This window comes from Scyliorhinus torazame, chromosome 2, assembly GCF_047496885.1.
Source record: "Scyliorhinus torazame isolate Kashiwa2021f chromosome 2, sScyTor2.1, whole genome shotgun sequence".
Classification (NCBI taxonomy): Eukaryota; Metazoa; Chordata; class Chondrichthyes; order Carcharhiniformes; family Scyliorhinidae; genus Scyliorhinus; species Scyliorhinus torazame.
Window position 1 is genome coordinate 263,692,338 of NC_092708.1, and position 18,992 is coordinate 263,711,329.

General features: G+C 46.6%; 1 protein-coding gene across 1 annotated transcript; it reads left to right on the plus strand.

The window, feature by feature from the left end:
• Positions 1 to 7,298: 7,298 nt before the first annotated feature.
• On the plus strand, positions 7,299 to 13,643 carry LOC140398186 (EEF1A lysine methyltransferase 3-like). The gene is made up of 3 exons (XM_072486539.1): positions 7,299 to 7,509; positions 8,379 to 8,490; positions 12,189 to 13,643. Exons 1-3 carry the CDS (start codon positions 7,339 to 7,341, stop codon positions 12,605 to 12,607), a joined length of 702 nt encoding a protein of 233 aa, XP_072342640.1. The 5' UTR covers positions 7,299 to 7,338; the 3' UTR covers positions 12,608 to 13,643.
• Positions 13,644 to 18,992: the final 5,349 nt, after the last annotated feature.

Consider the following 18,992-nt stretch of genomic DNA (forward strand, 5'->3'; position numbering starts at 1 on the left):
ACACCACACTGTCCATACTGCACTATCCACACCACACTGTCCACACTGCACTATCCACAGCACACAGTTCACACTGTACTATCCGCTCCACACTGTCCACACTGTACTATCCACTCCACACTGTCCACAGCACACTGTCCATACTGCACTATCCGGACCTCACTGATCACACTGTACTATCCACTCCACACTATCCACACCACACTGTCCACACTGCACTATCCATACCACACTGTCCACACTGTACTATCCACTCCACACTGTCCACAGCACACTGTCCATACTGCACTATCCGCACCACACTGTCCACACTGCACTATCCACAGCACACTGACCACACTGTACTATCCGCTCCACACTGTCCACACTGTACTATCCACTCCACACTGTCCACACCACACTGTCCACACTGCACTATCCGCACCTCACTGTCCACACTGTACTATCCACTCCACACTGTCCACACCACACTGTCCACACTGCACTAACCATACCACACTGTCTACACTGTACTATCCACTCCACACTGTACACACCACACTGTCCACACTGCACTATCCATACCACACTGTCCACACTGTATTATCCGCTCCACACTGTCCACACTGTACTATCCATTCCACACTGTCCACAGCACACTGTCCATACTGCACTATCAGCACCTCACTGTCCACACTGTACTATCCACTCTACACTGTCCACACCACACTGTCCACACTGCACTATCAGCACCTCACTGTCCACACTGTACTATCCACTCCACACTGTCCACACTGTACTATCTACTCCACACTGTCCACACCACACTGTCCATACTGCACTATCCGCACCTCACTGTCCACACTGTACTATCCACTCCACACTGTCCACACCATACTGTCCACACCACACTGTCCACACTGTACTATCCACTCCACACTGTCCACACTGTACTATCTACTCCACACTGTCCACACCACACTGTCCATACTGCACTATCTGCACCTCACTGTCCACACTGTACTATCCACTCCACACAGTCCACACCACACTGTCCACACCACATTGTCCACACTGTACTATCCACTCCACACTGTCCACACTGTACTATCCGCTCCACACTGTCCACACTGTACTATCCACTCCACACTGTCCACACCACCCTGTCCATACTGCACTATCCACACCACACTGTCCACGCTGCACTATCCACAGCACACTGTCCACACTTTACTATCCACTCCACACTGTCCACACCACACTGTCCACACTGTACTATCCACTCCACACTGTCCACACTGTACTATCCACTCCACACTGTCCACACCACACTGTCGATACTGCACTATCCACACCACACTGTCCACACTGCACTATCCACAGCACACAGTCCACACTGTACTATCCGCTCCACACTGTCCACACTGTACTATCCACTCCACACTGTCCACACCACACTGTCCATACTGCACTATCCGGACCTCACTGTCCACACTGTACTATCCACTCCACACTATCCACACCACACTGTCCACACTGCACTATCCATACCACACTGTCCACACTGTACTATCCACACAACACTGTCCACAGCACACTGTCCATACTGCACTATCCGCACCACACTGTCCACACTGTACTATCCACTCCACACTGTCCACACTGCACTATCCACAGCACACTGACCACACTGTACTATCCGCTCCACACTGTCCACACTGTACTATCCACTCCACACTGTCCACACCACACTGTCCATACTGCACTATCCACACCACACTGTCCACACTGCACTATCCACAGCACACTGTCCACAACACACTGTCCACACTGTACTATCCGCTCCACACTGTCCACACTGTACTATCCACTCCACACTGTCCACACCACTCTGTCCACACTACACTATCCATACCACACTGTCCACACTGCACTATCCACACCACACTGTCCACACTGTACTATCCGCTCCACACTGTCCACACGGTACTATCCACTCCACACTGTCCACACCACACTGTCCATACTGCACTATCCGCACGTCACTGTCCACACTGTACTATCCACTCCACACTGTCCACACCACACTGTCCACACTGCACTATCCATACCACAATGTCTACACTGTACTATCCATACCACCCTGTCCACACTGTACTATCCGCTCCACACTGTCCACACTGTACTATCCACTCCACACTGTCCACAGCACACTGTCCATACTGCACTATCAGCACCTCACTGTCCACACTGTACTATCCACTCCACACTGTCCACACCACACTGTCCACACCACACTGTCCACACTGTACTATCCGCTCCACACTGTCCACAGCACACTGTCCATACTTCACTATCCGCACCTCACTGTCCACACTGTACTATCCACTCCACACACCACACTGTCCACACTGCACTATTCATACCACACTGACAACTCTGTACTATCCACTCCACACTGTCCACAGCACACTGTCCATACTGCACTATCCACACCATACTGTCCACACTGTACTATCCACTCCACACTGTCCACACTGCACTATCCATACCACACTGTCCACGCTGTACTATCCACTCCACACTGTCCACAGCACACTGTCCATACTGCACTATCCGCACCACACTGTCCACACTGTACTATCCACACCACACTGTCCACACTGCACTATCCACAGCACACTGTCCACACTTTACTATCCACTCCACACTGTCCACACTGTACTAACCACTCCACATTGTCCACATTGCACTATCCACACCACACTGTTCACTACCCACATTGCACTATCCACACTACACTGTCCACACTGCATTATCCACACCACACTGTCCACACTGCACTATCCACACCACATTGTCCACATTACACTATCCACACCACACTGTTCACTACCCAATGTCCATATTGCACTATCCACACCACACTGTCCACACTGTACTATCCACACCTCATAGTCTACATTGCACTATCCACACCACACTGTTCACTACCCACATTGCACTATCCACACTACACTGTCCACACTGCATTATCCACACCACACTGTTCACTACCCACTGTCCACATTGCACTATCCACTCCACACTGTCCACTCTGCACTATCCACACCACATAGTCCACATTGCACTATCCACACCACACTGTTCACAACCCACTGTCCACATTGCACTATCCACACCACACTGTCCACACTGCATTATCCACACCACACTGTTCACTACCCACTGTCTACATTGCACTATCCACACCACACTGTTCACTACCCACTGTCCACATTGCACTATCCACACCACACTGTCCACTCTGCACTATCCACACCACATAGTCCACATTGCACTATCCACACCACACTGTCCACACTGCATTATCCACACCACACTGTCCACATTGCACTATCCACACCACACTGTCCACTCTGCACTATCCACACCACATAGTCCACATTGCACTATCCACACCACACTGTTCACTGCCCACTGTCCACATTGCACTATCCACACCACACTGTCCACACTGCATTATCCACACCACACTGTTCACTACCCACTGTCCACATTGCACTATCCACACCGCACTGTTCACACCACACTATCCACATTGAACCAAACATATATCTTAATTAGATAACTCAAAAATTCAAAATCCACCATCTGCTGTGGTGGGATTCGAACCCAATTGCCCAGAGTGATTGTCCAGTGATAACAACACTACTCCATTGCCTCTACATTCCTTTTGTAATCCATGGTGATCATTGAACATGCATGAAGCTCTAAATGTAACATTGATCACTTCATATTTCATTGTACTGCTGTTTATATGATTGGTCAAATTGATAGAGGCAGCGCTGAGATTACATTAAGCATTCTTTCTTTATTTTTTAAATTTAGAGTACCCAATTCGTTTTTTCTAACGAAAGTAATTTAGCGTGGCCAATTCACCTAGGGTGCACATATATTTGGGTTGTGGGTGTGAGACCCACGCAGGCATGGGGGGAATGTACCTCTACACAGACAGTGATCCGAGACCCTGGGATCGAAGGCTGGTCCTCGGCGCCGTGAGGCAGCAGTGCTAACCACTGTGCCACAGTGTTGCCCCTGCATTAAGCATTCTTTAATTTCAGATTAATTGAGCCATCAGTATTGTATGTCAGTGTCTATATTTGGTTACTTAACAGATTACCTGCAGTCTAATAAACGGGTTGGTTGGCCTGAGATATGGCAGAGGCTGACTTTGATAAATTGGTTCAACTTCTTTTGTTGGTGAGATTCTGTGATAATGGGTTGGCAATTAGCCCCATCAAGTAACTTCTAATAAAACATTTGAAATGGTGAGATGGTAGCATCCATTCCTTATCGCTCCGCAAGTACAGAGGCTGGAATAGGTAACATTTGTAAGAAATAGGTTTAACTAATACTATCTAATATAACTAAGCACCGGAAGTCTTCACCTGCTGAAGGAACAGCGCCCGAAAGCTTCTGATTCCTGTTCGACTCGAACGCGGTATTGTGAGACTTTTTACTGTTTGTTCTTTAAGTCTCTAATTTTCCTTTCCGCGGGTTGCAATGCTTTCAGGTTTTATGGCATGTGCAAGGTTTCAAATTGCACTCTGAGCACCTAAGTCTAGGTCATTAATCTAATATTTGTATAATATATATACGCATATATACCTTGCACCAGCCCGCAAAGCTATTGCTCACCATTACTCTCCGTTGCTTGTCGCTTGGAGCTCAAAGAGTGGCCAAATATTGCATTGGAATGTAGTCTTTCATTTAACGACATGGTGTTCTGTACTTTCCTTTGCCAACATCAATGCAAATACAGTAATAAAAAAATGTTTTAATTACATGTCAGTCATGTTCCCTGCCCCAATGTTTGCGGGTTTCAAGTGTTCTAGTCGCGCCTTATATATTTTCGGAGGAACCATGAACAATGCAGAATAAAAATGTTCTGTTCTTATCAATGTCGTGATGGATTTAGCGTTCGGGGCACGAAGTGCAAACTGTTGCGGTTATTGGCCTTCACACTTCAATCGCTACAATCCAGGCGAAGCGACAAAGTGTCTCTCTGTTCTTTCCGATTCAACGACACATGTCAAGGTCCCTCTCCCCGTCCTCACCATCGCTTCACCTGAATGACCATGTCTCCTACCTACCACGGCTTCATATCTAGGGGCTGCGTCTATATAGCTTTCAGGCAAGAAAAGAGTCAGATCTGAAGATCCGATCTTAATTTAAAAGCTACAATAAACATTTGCCAACATTGCGAGAGAGCAGCGAACATTAGTCCTAAAGCCATGTTATTTCGCCTGTAATTCCTAATGCTGCCTACATTCGGCTCCCTCAGATCGCCTCTCTGATTATTTTGCTTCGCTTTCAATTCATTTATAGGACGTTCTGACTATTTGTCTGCACAATGAAATGTTGCCTTGTTTTTCCATGGGATGTGGGTTAGGCCAGCATTTGTTGCCCATCGCTCACTACCTATGACAAGATGGTGGTGAGCAGCCGTCTTCAACCGCTGCAGTGTATGTGGTACATCTACGGTGCTATTAGGGAGGGAGTTCCAGGATTTTGCCTCAGCGACAGCGGCGGAAATGCGATATATTTTCAAGCCAGGATGGCGAGTGACTTGGATGGAAACATCCAGTTGGTGGTGTTCCCATGAATCTGCTGCTCTTGTCCTTCTAGATAGTTTGATCCTGAGTTTGGAAGGGAGCCTAAAGCGCATCTTGTAGATGGCACATAATGCTGCATTGATGGTGGAGGGAGTGAATGTGGATGGGTACCAATCAAGTACGCCGTTTTGCCTCGTTGGTCTCAAGCTTCTTGACAAACTCCCTCTTGTGGGAGTTACACTCATCCCGGCAACTGGGTAGTATTCCATCACACTCCTGGATTGTGCCTTGTAGACAGCCTTTGAGGAGCCAGGAAGTGGGTTATTTGCCACAGGGTTCCAAGTCTCTGACCTAAGCTTGTAGCTACAGTATTTTATAGGGCTAGTCCAGTTCAGTTTCTGGTCAACACTAATCCTCAGGATGTTGATAGTGGGGGGATTCAGCGATGGTATTGTCATTGAATGTCTTGCTGGAGATGTCCATTGTCTGACATACGAGGGTTTGAATGTTACTTGCCATTTGTCAATCCAAGGTTTAATATTTTCCAGGTCTTGATGCATTTGGACATGCACTGCTCGGTATCTGAGGAGTCTGGATTGTGCTTAACATTGTGCAACCATCAGTGAACATCCTCACTTTTCACCTAATTATTGAAGAAAGGTCATTAACGAAGCAACTGAAGATGGTTGAACCTGAGGCACTCCTGAACTGATGTGCTGGTGTTGAAATGATTGACTTCCAACAACCACAACCTTCTTCCTTTGTGTTGGTTATGACTCCAACCAATAGAGAGTTTCTCTCCTGATTCCTGTTGACTCCAGTTTTGCTCTGACTCCTTGAGCCACATTTGGTCAAATACTGCCTTAATGTCAAGAGCAGTCACTCTCAGCTCACCTCTGGAGCTCATTTCTTTTCTCCATGTTTGAACCAAGGTTGTAATGAGGTCTGGAGCTCAGTGACCTTGAACAAAACTTAGCATCAGTGAACAGGTTATTATTAAGGAAGTGCTGCTTGATATCACTGTTAATGACCCCTTCCATCGCTTTACTGATAATGGAGAACAGACTTATGGACCAGGTGTTATTTGTCCTGCTTTTCTGCACAGGACACACATGGGTAATTTTCCACATTGCTGGTTAAATGCCAGTGTTATCGCTGTACTAGAGCAGCTTGGCTAAGGGCGTGACAAGTTCTGGAGCACAAGACTTCTCTACTATTGCCAGAATGTTGTCAGGATCCATAGACTTTGCAATATTCAGTCCATTCAGCCGTTTCTTGATATCAGATGACATACCTGCAGGACCAAACAAATAATTCTGAATTTGGTAAGGGATTGCTGCAGTTTGAAGCTGCTGAGTTTCTTATAGTTCCACTATAGTTTCGATGAATACAGAATAATTAATGCGACTATTTGGAGGAGAGATAGCTCGAGGTCTGAACCAACATTCTTTTTTTCAATCGACACCAGTTAAACACCCTAAATTAGCAGGTATCCCATTCTCGTTTCAGGATACTTGCTGTTTGCAACATTGATAGTTGAGTGGGCCTGCACAACAGGAGTGCCTGCATTTTATTGGCTGCGAGGACATTCGGGGAGTTTCAAGGTCTGGGGCGGCGCTACATAAATGCAAAATCTATTGTTTGCGGAAATGTTCACCCCGCTGCACTCCTGCTGCTGGAGTGAATCCGCTGAAGCTCTCGCAGGATTCGCCAGAATAACTCCAGAGGAATATTAAACAGGATGACTTCAGTCAGGATGCTGGAGCGTTCCGAAGAGGACCCCCCAAAGAAAGGGATTTGCGTGCCGGATATCATCATACATGAGAATAAATACGAATTCTGCAGATACAGTTTAAAAATCGCTCGATTCATCAATGCTAACCTGGGGTTTTCTGCTTATGTGTGGGAAGCTGTAAGTCAAGTGGATTAACGGAACATAGGCAAACCCGGTCTGTCACAGTTTAAGTAATTGCCAGAAAATCGCAGCCTCTTTTACAATGTTTCTGTTTTAGTTGCAGTGAGTTTTAAATGTTCTTTCTTTCTGAAACAATAACCTGGGTGTCGGGATTATATCAACGATCTGGCACTCCTTGTCCACAGTTCGTCATGTATCTAACTGGGCCGTGCACTTCTCTCATACACTTGCCGCGGAATACTGCATTTTGTGGCCTCAAAGCTTGTTTTTAGTAAGAGATGAGGGCTGCGTGAAGCTCGCGAATTTATCTGTACTCACTGATCTCGATAGGGTGTTTTACACTCCCCTATCTCATACTAACTTGGACTGATCCATAACCCCCTTCGCCAGCCTAACCGGAATGGACTGAAGAGTCCACAGAGGAAGGCATTGACCTCACATTGCGCCTAGTTTAAAGAGAGATCTTCGGCTGCTATTCATGAGGGTGCTTAACGCAGTATAGGCCATGAGTGCAAATGGGGCTCTCTCAGTTCTTTCACATCCTGCAACGTAAGTACTGCTGCACCTTCATATGGAGTTATTGATGAGCCAATAGTTGTATCATGAAATTGGCAGGACAGCTAGTCATTGCGGGCAGGGAGCGGCGGTGATGATGTCGGTTAGATCGTTTCTTTGTTCACTGTCGTGCTTCTGGGAGGTCTTTCACCGGCAGAGAGCGGAGTTCGTGTGAACCCACGGGGAAGCGAGTCAGTGTTTCTCACCGGCCGCCGGTCACAATCGCCATCTCTGTGGAGAACTGTTTACACCGAGATTAGCGGCAAGCGTCTCAGTCTGAATCAGTTTTTTTCTCTCTCACCATATTTTAGGGGGTTGCCCTCTGCCGGTACTTTGAGAAGGAGAAGATCAATTTTACTGGGAAGAAAGTGATTGAGCTGGGGTCGGGAACGGGAATCGTAGGGATTTTAGCAACCTTATTAGGTAAGTGAGGGGAAAATTCTTAACCGCATTATTTTGTTGATATCAGAAACAAGTATGAACAATAATGACACCACGTGGCACAGCAGTGTTGATAAATCACCCTTGCCGTTAGTAAACATGCATGAGGGTAGCTTTTTCTAATGGGCTGGCAGTGTGGTAGACATTAATTTCCCATCATGGGCAGCGCGATAGCACAGTCGCTTCACAGTTCCAGGATCCTGGCTTGGATCACTGTCTGTGTGGAATCTGCACGTTCTTGCCGTGTCTGCATGGGTTTCTCCCGGGTTTCCTCCCACAGTCCAAAGATGTGCAGGTTAGGTGGATTGGCCGTGATAAATTGCCATTAGTGTCCAAAAAGTGTTAGGTGGGGTTACTGGGTTGCGGGGATAGGGTGGAGGCGTGGGTTTAAGTGGGCTGCTCTTTGCAAGGGCCGGTGCAGACTCGATGGTCCCAATGGCCTCCTTCGGCACTGTAAATTCTATGATTACTAATTGCCTTTGACCTGAGTGGCTTTTTCGGCCATTTCAGACGGCAATTAAGAGTCACTCACATTGTAATGGGTGACAGATTTACTTCCCATTAGAGTATCAGATGGGTTTTTACAACACTGGTTTCATGGCCACCATTATGCTCTTCACTCCAGATTTTTAAAAATTGAATTTAACTTGCACCATCTGCCGATTCCAACCCGAGTCCCCCGAAGAATACCCAACGTCCCTGGACGACCCGTCCAGTACCAATACCATTGTTCCACTTCCTTCCTTGCTGCCTATTTGTATTTTTCGTCCCAAAATGTACATGATTAGTCGTATAAGCCTTCCAACTAACATGCCTCTCCCAGATATTTGCCTGTCCTCCCCATGGCCAGCAATAATATGATAACGCTGTCTCCCTCTGCCAATATGATCCAATTTAGATTACCTCTTCATTCATCTCATATTTCTGTGTTTCACCTTGCAATGTTCAAATCGGACATGAAACACTCGCTGTTTCGCAAAAAATAAATTCAGCCAATCAGCAATCCACCAATCGGTTGGACACCAATTGAGTCTGACAGTAAATAAAGGCAAATATTACATTGGTTTCCTGTGATCAGCTATAAACTGAAACTAAGTTCTGAGAAGTTACGTGGCATGCATCCATACATTTTGGAAATGAGGTAAAAACATCAGCGAGCTGAGTACCATTTTGTCCTAGATACTGTTAATGCAACATGCAGCCAAAATATGACCCAAAATATAGGCCACAACTACAGATTGCATGTAAATAATGCAGTAACTCCTAAAACATCCGAAGGCACTTCAGGTGGACACAAGTAAATGATAAGGTGGCTCGTTGGCACAGTGGTTAGCGCTACTGCCTCACAGCGCCAGGGACCCAACCTTGGGTGACTGTGCAGAGTCTGTATGTTCTCCCCATGTCTGTCTGGGTTCCTCCGGATTCTCCGGTTCCTCCCACAGTCCAAAGATGTGCAGGTTAGGTGGAATGTCCACGCTAAATTGTTCCATTGTGTCCAAAGACGTGCAGGGCAGTTGGGGTTACGGGATTAAGGGGATAGGGCGGGGAATCGGCCTAGTTTGCCTGCTCTTTCAGAGAGTCGATGGCCTCCTTCTGCATTTCCGGCATTCTATGATTCTATAAATCAAAATTTTTGTTGATTCTATAAATACTGCAGATGCTGAAAATCTGAAATGAAAACAGTTAATGCTGGAAATACTCAACAGATCATGGCAGCATCGGCAAATACTTCGCTTTTCATATCTATGACCTTCAGACGAATGGTCTCTGACCTGAAATGTTCTCTCTGCCGATGTTGCCTGACCTTCTGAACATCTCCAGAAGTTTATATTTAACTTACACAAGCAACCATCAGTTTACAGAGGTAAACAAGGCAACCATGGGTACGATTGGGTAATAGATTGATTAAGAGTAGATCTAATGAGCGTTTTGTTGATCACAGAGATGAAATAGAAATTTTTTTAAATACTTTTGTTGGACATGAGCGTCGCTGGCTATGCCAGCATTCATCACCTGCTAATTGCCATCGCAAAAGGAACTGCTGTAATGAACCATAGTAAGGATGTTACACCGATTATATGAATGTCACACCAGATATCAATGTTTAATCTGTGCTTTGTATTTATCTGCAAATTAATCTGATGTTTCTGAAACGTGCGCACATAATTCTGCATTGCCCCTATAATAATAATAATCTTTATTAGTGTCACAAGTAGGCTTCTATGCAATGAAGTGACTGTGAAAAGCCCCTAGTCGCCACACCCCAGCGCCTGTTCGGGTACACTGAGGGAGAATTCAGAATGCCCAATTCACCTAAAAAGCATCTCTTTCGGGACTTGTGGGTGCAAACCGGAGCACCTGGAGGAAACCCACGTAGACACGGGAAGAACATACAGACTCCGCACAGACAGTGACCCAAGCCGGGAATCGAACATTGGTCCTTGGCACTGTGAAGCAACAGTGCTAACCACTGTGTACTGTGGTACAACTAACTTGAGTTGAGCAAAATCATCTTTCCCAATTGGTGTGTTGCTGGTGTCATTGATAAGAAGGATTGGGCGTTACAATTCTAGGAGAGTGCAAGCACAAAGAACTCTGATGGGACCACAGTATGTTGCCTCGGTGGGGATTGCAGTGAGTGGCGTAGAGGGTGGTGAAGTGAAGGTTTCCCAGATCCAGGGGGTGGAATAGGGGTTTCTTTCAGAGGGTTGGTGCAGGCTCAATTGGCCAAATGGTCTCCCTGCACTGTAGGGGCTCTATGGTTCTAAATGCTAAGGGACTGTTTTGCGCCAGGTAGAGGGTGTCTAGCTAGTGGACTATATTCCATCGACGAATATTTACGAGACTTTGTGGTGGACAGATGTTTGTGTCCATAAGGGAATAAAAGGATAAGGATGGGAGGGTGAAATTGAGGTAGCGTTACAGCCATGATCTTATTGAATGGGAGGAAGCTGTTGCGGGGGGTGGGGAGAGGGTGGGGTGCGCATGTAGCCTATTTCTGTACACATTCAAGTTACACACATCCACCGGTGTGCAAGGCATCGACACCTGGTGACCCGCCCCCCTCACCCAAATGAGCCAGTCTTTGAAATAGTGACTGTTTTTATGCGAGCAGCTCAACAGATCATTAAGTGCATGAAAAGAAAATACATAATAGGGCAACACAAGGTCCACAATGTGAATATGCAGGCACCGGCATCGGGCGAAGCATACAGGGTGTCGTGTTAATCAGGTCAGTCCATAAGAGGGTCGTTTGGGAGTCTGGTAACAGTGGGGAAGAAGCTGTTTTTGAGTCTGTTCCTGCGTGTTCTCAGACTTTTGTATCTGCTGCCCAATGGAAGAAGTTGGAAGAGTGAGTAAACTGGGTGGGGGGGGGGAGGGGGTCTTTAATTATGCTGCCCACTTTCCGTGGCAGCGGGAGGTGCGGATGGAGTCAATAGATGGGAGGCAGGTTTGTGTGATGGACTGGGCTGTGTTCCCGACTCTCTGAAGTTTGTTGCGGTCCTGGGCTGAGCAGTTGCCGATTCCATCAAGCGAGCATAACATGGCACAATACTGCCTGGCACTCTGTGGGCATTAGTCCGTGACAGCTGTTCGTTTTGCTGGAGTCACAAGATCACAAGGGAGGGACGGTGCTTGAACAAACCAAATTGTAAGCGGGTTTCCTTTTCTCTCTCTAGGTGGATATGTAACCATAACAGATAAGCCGAACATCTTGAAGCAAATCGAAAACAATGTCTCCATCAACATCCCCGCTGCCTGCCGACATCGCATCAAAGTCCATCCCCTGATATGGGGGGAAAGCCACACACATTTCCCGTATGCCTACGATTTCATATTAGGTTCGGATATTGTGTATAGTTCCGTTAGCTACCCGGCACTAGTGGAGACATTGCGCTATCTCGCCAGGCAAGGGGCTACCATTTACCTATCTTCGGAATTACGAAAGTCAAATGGTTCGCCCTCTTTCCACGACAATCTCTTACCTCAGTACTTTAGCTGTCAGGTAGTTGACCGGATAGAGGGCAAAGATATCATTGTGTACAAAATGAGCAAGATTGGTATAACGTCAGGGGACCCTCTCGCAAGCAAAGAATGAAATCTGCTCGCCGATAGAAAGGGCGCCGGGACTGAAATAACCTCCCCATCACCATCTTCTGAAAAGTTTGAACAAATGTTCAATCCTCGGTTTTAATTTACACCCTGATCAAATTGGTCCCTTTGTACTCTGTGGTTATGGTTTCCCGGTTCCCGAATACTGCCTGATATATAGGCAGTATTCGCCCTGTAAGGAAAATATAGTCCCATAAATATTGGATTAGCAGCAGACGGGTCTTCAATTCGTATTCCTGCACGGCAAATTATTAACTTCATTTCAATTTGGTTATTGTTAGGTTGTCACCAAGTCAGTAAAATGCGGAGGAAAGCTGGTCACCAGCTGTAAACATGGGTCTTGCATATCGGGAATTTTACTTACTTTGTCAGAAAGGTTGATGCTGTAATCTCACAAGTGTTATTCATAGAATCATACAATCATAGAATTTACAGTACCGAAGGAGGCCATTCGGCCATCGAGTCTGCACTGGCCCTTGGAAAGAGCACTCCACTTAAGCCCACACTTCGAACCTATCCCACTTAGCCAGTAACCCCACCTAACCTTTTTTGGTCACAAAGGGCAATTTATCTTGGCTAATCCACCTAACCTGCACATCTTTGAACCTGTGGGAGGAAACCGGAGCACCCGGAAACGTGCAGACTCCGCACAGACAGTGACCCAAGCCGGGAATCGAACCTGGGACCCTCGAGCTGTGAAGCAACTGTGCTAATCACTGCTACCGTGCTTCGGTGAATTCCTATGGTATTCAGTGTTGGTGTTTTCAGTTCATTCTACAAAAAAAATCACCTTCCTGGTCTGCAAGGCGTAAACTAGATGGCGCATTGATCAGTTTGGCTATAAAATGAGTAGGCCCTTTATTTGCAAAATTACCGTGACCCGTTTGATCAATTAATTTGAAGTGTTCCTGACCTTTGCAAGTCAGGAAGAACCATAAACGAAGGGGCTTTTCACGGTAACTTAATTGCAGTGTTAATGTAAGCCTACTTGTGACACTAATAAAGATTATTATTACAAAGTTCACGTTTGTCAACAACTACATATTGCGTTCAGCTCTGGTCCCTTCACATTAGGAAGGGTGCAAAGATCCTTGATAAAGTGCAAATGAGACTGTTTAAAATAGTTCATGAAAGGGGGGGGGGGGGGGTCAGCTACAAACTCTGGTTAGAGAAAATGGGATTGTTCTTGGAGCAAAGGATACTGAGAGGATAACTAGTAGAGGTGAACAAGATTATAGAAGGTTTAGATATATAAAGAATGGTTGTCCCCAATCGTTGGTGGTACAATGACTTGGGAGGTTTTGATTGGTACAACCGCCAGCACGGAGAGAACGGGAGGCTTAGATTGATGGTGAACTTACCGTCACTGAAAATTGAACAAGCAGACGCGAGTTAGTACGGGGCCAAGAAAGAGCTGCTTCAGACGATTCCCACTTTCGGATTCACCTGTTGAAATGCCGGGCATTCAAGGAAAGTTGCTTGTATCATTTTAAAGTTCTAAAATCGATGTAGCTTCAGTTCAGTTTCTTTGCCGGTTGGTTACACTGGCCTTGGCAGCAATCTGCATTTCAGAGAATCAGAGATGCATTATGGTACAGAAGTGGGCAATTTGGCCCAACAAATCTATGTCTACTTTCTGTAGAGAAATACTATCAGTCTCATTTCACCATTGGATGCCCGTACCGCTGCAAATTTATTTATATCAATTGCTGACTCAATTTAATTTTGAAATCATGGATTGTTTCCCCTTTGCATGCAAATAGTTTCAGTTCATTATCACTTCCTGAGTGCAAAAATAATATTCCTTACCACCCACCCTGGAACTCTTGCCAAAAATAGTTTGGTGTCCCCTGAGGCATTGTACCATCAACTAATGACATGTTGCGATTCATGTACAAGGACGCTCTGTACCAAAGCACTCAGCAGTCTCTTGCAATTTAAATAATACCATGCTTTTCTATTCTGTCTGCCATAAAGGACAATCTCACATTCTCCTACATTATACTTCATGTGCCAAATTTCTCTCCACTACCTGAAACTATTTATATCCCCTTGCAGACTCTTCATGCCCCCCACTCCCACAAGTTGCTTTCCTTCCTCACAATTTATTTTCCTTTTTATTGTAGCCATCTGGGATGGACACTTACAAAGTAAACATGGATACTTGCAAAGACTCCAGGGAAATATGGCCAATACAGGATTCAGGCAAACTCAGAGCCTGAATGTATATTTGCTGACAGAGAACCAGACAGTATCAAAACCCCTCGCCGATTTGCATTCTAATGGCCCATTTCCCCAGGACAAAGGACTGGTACTCATGTATCAGATACAATTCCAGACACATTAGCGCCACTCCCTTCACCCAGGGAGCCCAAACAGCCAAGGTCAATGACTGCTCAGGACATGCCCCTTTATTGGCTCAAATCAAAGGCAGTAATCGAAGCCTGCCGAATTATTGGGTCCAAAGCTAAGGACCACCCAAAAGAGCGCGAAACCCCAAAGGATAAAGAGAGACACTGCCATTTGTTTGATCTCTTTTGGCCCTGACACAGCGGCACTCTTCGGCCCGGCCTATACCTGAAGCCAACTGCAGCACCACGACTAGAAGCAAGTTCAAGATCAACGATCGCTACCAGACGGATGAGCCCAGCAGAACCAAAGTTACTTCTCCAGACACAGCCACTCCAGATCCGAACAAAGGCCTTGTTCCTCTGCCAAAGCCGGGTGCCTGAAAGTTAAGTACAGGTTGTTGTAGTGTTAGGTGTAATTTAGCTTGTCGTGTTTTTATGTTGCATGTGTGAGTTAATCTTGTGTGTAAATAAACCATTATTGAACTTGAACTAACTGACTGGTTGTTGGGTCTTTGATCAATATCCAGTTGAACCTTGTGGTGGTATCATCTGATAGCTGGCGACGCTGAAAAGCAATACCACTCAGTATTAAGAAGGGCAACATTATGGCGTCTCCAGTGCAGAATTGGCAACAGTTATTAGTGACGCTAGTGGGATAGTCTTCCACTCATCAAAATCGGCAACACTATCATCAGCAAATCTGCTTACAATGCAGTCGATCCATCGATTAAGCCGTTAACATCAATCGTAGATAGTTGAGCAAACGCACTGATCCCAGCAGCACTGCATTAGGTACGTCATAGCCCTCTGCCTTTACCTGCAACACAGTGATTCAGGAAGGCGTGTCATGACCGTGTTCTCAAGAACAGTTAGGGATATGCAACAAATGCTGGCCCTGTCATCGAAGTCAGCATTCCGTGGAAGAATGATAATTACAACTTGACAACCTGAAAATAGCCCAGTTACACCGACTCCCTGTTTCCTGTTAATTAACCAGTCCTTTATCCATGCTAATACATCACCCCCAACACCATAAGTTCTTACCTGTGTAGCAATCTTTCATATGATGCTTCATTGAATGTCTTTTGGGAATGCAAATGCACAATATCTACTGTTTCCCCTTTATCCATCCTGCTAGATCCATCATCGTCATACTATTCAAATTAGGTTAAAGCTAGTTAGCTGCGATGCAATAGCGGACATTTGAGTAAAATAATGAGTAACAGTCATCAAAGATACATTTCAGTGAGAAAGAAATACTCACGGAAGTGGACCTACCATCCAAAGATAACTAAGAAAATGGAAAATAGTGCAAAATTGAGAGAAAATGTTTGTGGCAGGTTAGAAGATTGGACAGAAATAAAAAACAGCAAAGATTGGCCAAAAAGTGATAAGTTGAGAGAAATTAGAGTATGAGAGAAAGCTACCCAGAAATATAAAGAACAGATATTTAGAGTTTCCACTGGTGTGCAAAAGTAAAATATTAAATAAAGTGAACATTGATTCTCTACCAAGTGTGTGAGCAAATGAATTGATCTTGTATCGATCTTCAGTGCAGAGAATACAAATAATATCCATAAATAGGGGTGAATCAAGAGGTAAAAGCCCTGGAGAAATTTAATTACAATTGGCAGGGAAAGTTACTGCGAAAAGCATTAGAAATGCTGGGTGGCAAAGTGGCTCAGTGGTTAGCACTTCTGACTCACGGCGCTTATCTCAGCCCCGGGTCACTGTCCATGTGGAGTTTGTGAATTCTCACCATGTTTGCGTGGATCTTGCCTCCACAACCCAAGGGTATGCAGGGTAGGTGGATCGGCGATGCTAAATTACCCTTTAATTGGAAAGAAATAAAAAGAATAAATAAAAGCTGATTAGTTCCCATGTTTGATGGACTTCATCTAGGGGTCTGAAGAGATGTAGGTACTAAGAGGGTAGATGTCTTATTTTTTATTTTCCAAATTTCCATCCATACGGGAAAGGCTCCATCAGTTAGAAAATAGTGAATGTAACTCCTCTATTCAAGACAGGAGAGAAATAGAAAGCAGAAATCTTTGGGCCAGTTAGTTTAATATATGTTACAAAACTGTAATCTGTTTGTGGTATTATCGGATATTGCAGTACCCGAGAGGCTGAAGTTCCATTGGTTAAACCTGGGGGTTTACCATTGGCTGTATAGTATGTAGCTCCGCCCTGATAGGCGGGGTATAAGAGTCAGTGCCGTCCCAGCAGCCCTCATTCTGTACCTGAGCTGCTGGGGAACAGTTCTAGTTTATTAAAGCCTTCAGTTGTGCTACAACCTTGTTTTAGTAGTTATTGATCGTGCATCAATTTAATAGACTAGACTTAAGTAGAAAGGATGGATCTCCGAATCAAGCCAGAGTGTCTGCAACTCAGTCCCCACGCGGCGAACTCTGTGGCGATTTTCAAGCACTGGCTGGCGTGTTTCAAAGGCTACCTTGAGACGGCTGGAGGCACACCCTCGGGGGAGCAGAAACTGCATCTCCTGCACTCAAGGGTCAGCCCTGGGATCTACACCCTCATCGAGGAGGCGAAAGACTTTGATGCAGCAATCAAACTTTTAAATGGACATTATATCCGCCCAGTAAATCAGGTCTACACACGTCACCTGCTTGGAACGAGATGACAAAGCCCCGGGGAATCGATGGAGGGGTTCTACTGCACGCTACTGGTGCTGGGCAGAAGCTGTGGCTGCCCGCAAGTTTCGGCGAGCGACCACACGGATCTCCTAAACCAGGATGCCTTCATAGCAGGTATGAGCTCCTCAGAGATCCGCCAGCATCTTTGAGAGAAAGACACCCTGGGACATAGGGACGCACGGGCCCTGGCAGGGTGCATGGACGTCACCTCTAGGAACGCACAAGCCTACATGCCCGACCACGCGGCGGCCCCCTGGGCAGCGTGGAACCCCGAAGCGGCAGCCCCACAGACCATCCCCATGTCCCCGCAGGCCTGCGCTGTAAGGTGGCCCGCCAACTCCAATGGGCCCTGCTGTTTGTTCTGCGGGCAGGAAAAGCACCCCCGCCAGCGCTGCCCGGCCCGCACATCCACCTGCAAAGGATGCGGCAAGAAGGGCCATTTTGTGGGGGTCTGCCAGGCACGAGCAGTGGCCGCGGTCTGCAGCGGCGACTCCTGGACACAGCAAACGTCTCCTTGGGCCCCAGGTGGCTAGCAGTCACCGCCATCCCCGTATCCTAGGGCCACGTGCGGCCCACGGGCGCCGCCATCTTGTTCCCCGTACACCGCGCTGGAGGGATGGGCGCCGCCATTTTGTCCATCTCCTACCACCATGTGCGACCCATGGGAGACGCCATCTTGGATGGGGCCCCAGGACCCCAGCCCGGCCGACTACACACTGCCCGATCAAGATTCACAACTACTGCGTCTGGCTTCGGTGACTCTGGACCAAACTCGGCATCGAACACTCTCAACAGCAAAGATGACGGTCTTCATCAAAGGCCATGAGACGTCCTGATTGATCAACTCTGGGAGCACGGAGAGCTTTATACACCCCGACACGGTAAGGCGCTGTTCACTTTTTACCCACCCTGTAAATCAATGAGTCTCCCTAGCCTCCGGTTCCCACTCAGTGGAGATAAAGGGGTTCTGTCTAGCAAACCTCACAGTCCAAGGATGGAAATTCGACAATTTCTGCCTTTATGTCCTTCTGCACCTCTGCGCGGCTACACGCCTGGGGTTGGACTTCCAATGTAACCTGCAAAGTCTGACCTTCCAATGCAGTGGCCCTCTACCCCCCCTTACTGTCTGCAGCCTCGTGACCCGCCTTCCCTGTTTGGGAACTTCACCCCAGATTGCAAACCCGTCGCCACCAGGAGCAGATGGTACAGTGCCCAGGACCGGACCTTCATTAGGTCGGAGGTCCAAAGGCTACTGAGGGAAGGGGTCATTGAAGCGAGCAACAGTCCCTGGAGAGCCCAAGTAGTGGTGTTAAAGACCAGGGAGAAACATAGGATGGTCATTGACTACAGTCAGACCATCAAC

Excerpts from the sequence above, each read along its gene's own strand:
- LOC140398186 (XM_072486539.1), top strand. The coding sequence starts at position 7,339 with ATGACTTCAGTCAGGATGCTGGAGCGTTCCGAAGAGGACCCCCCAAAG. Across the intron at positions 7,510-8,378 it reads CTGCTTATGTGTGGGAAGCT|GGGGTTGCCCTCTGCCGGTA; the intron begins GTAAGTCAAGTG and ends ACCATATTTTAG. Across the intron at positions 8,491-12,188 it reads GATTTTAGCAACCTTATTAG|GTGGATATGTAACCATAACA; the intron begins GTAAGTGAGGGG and ends TTCTCTCTCTAG.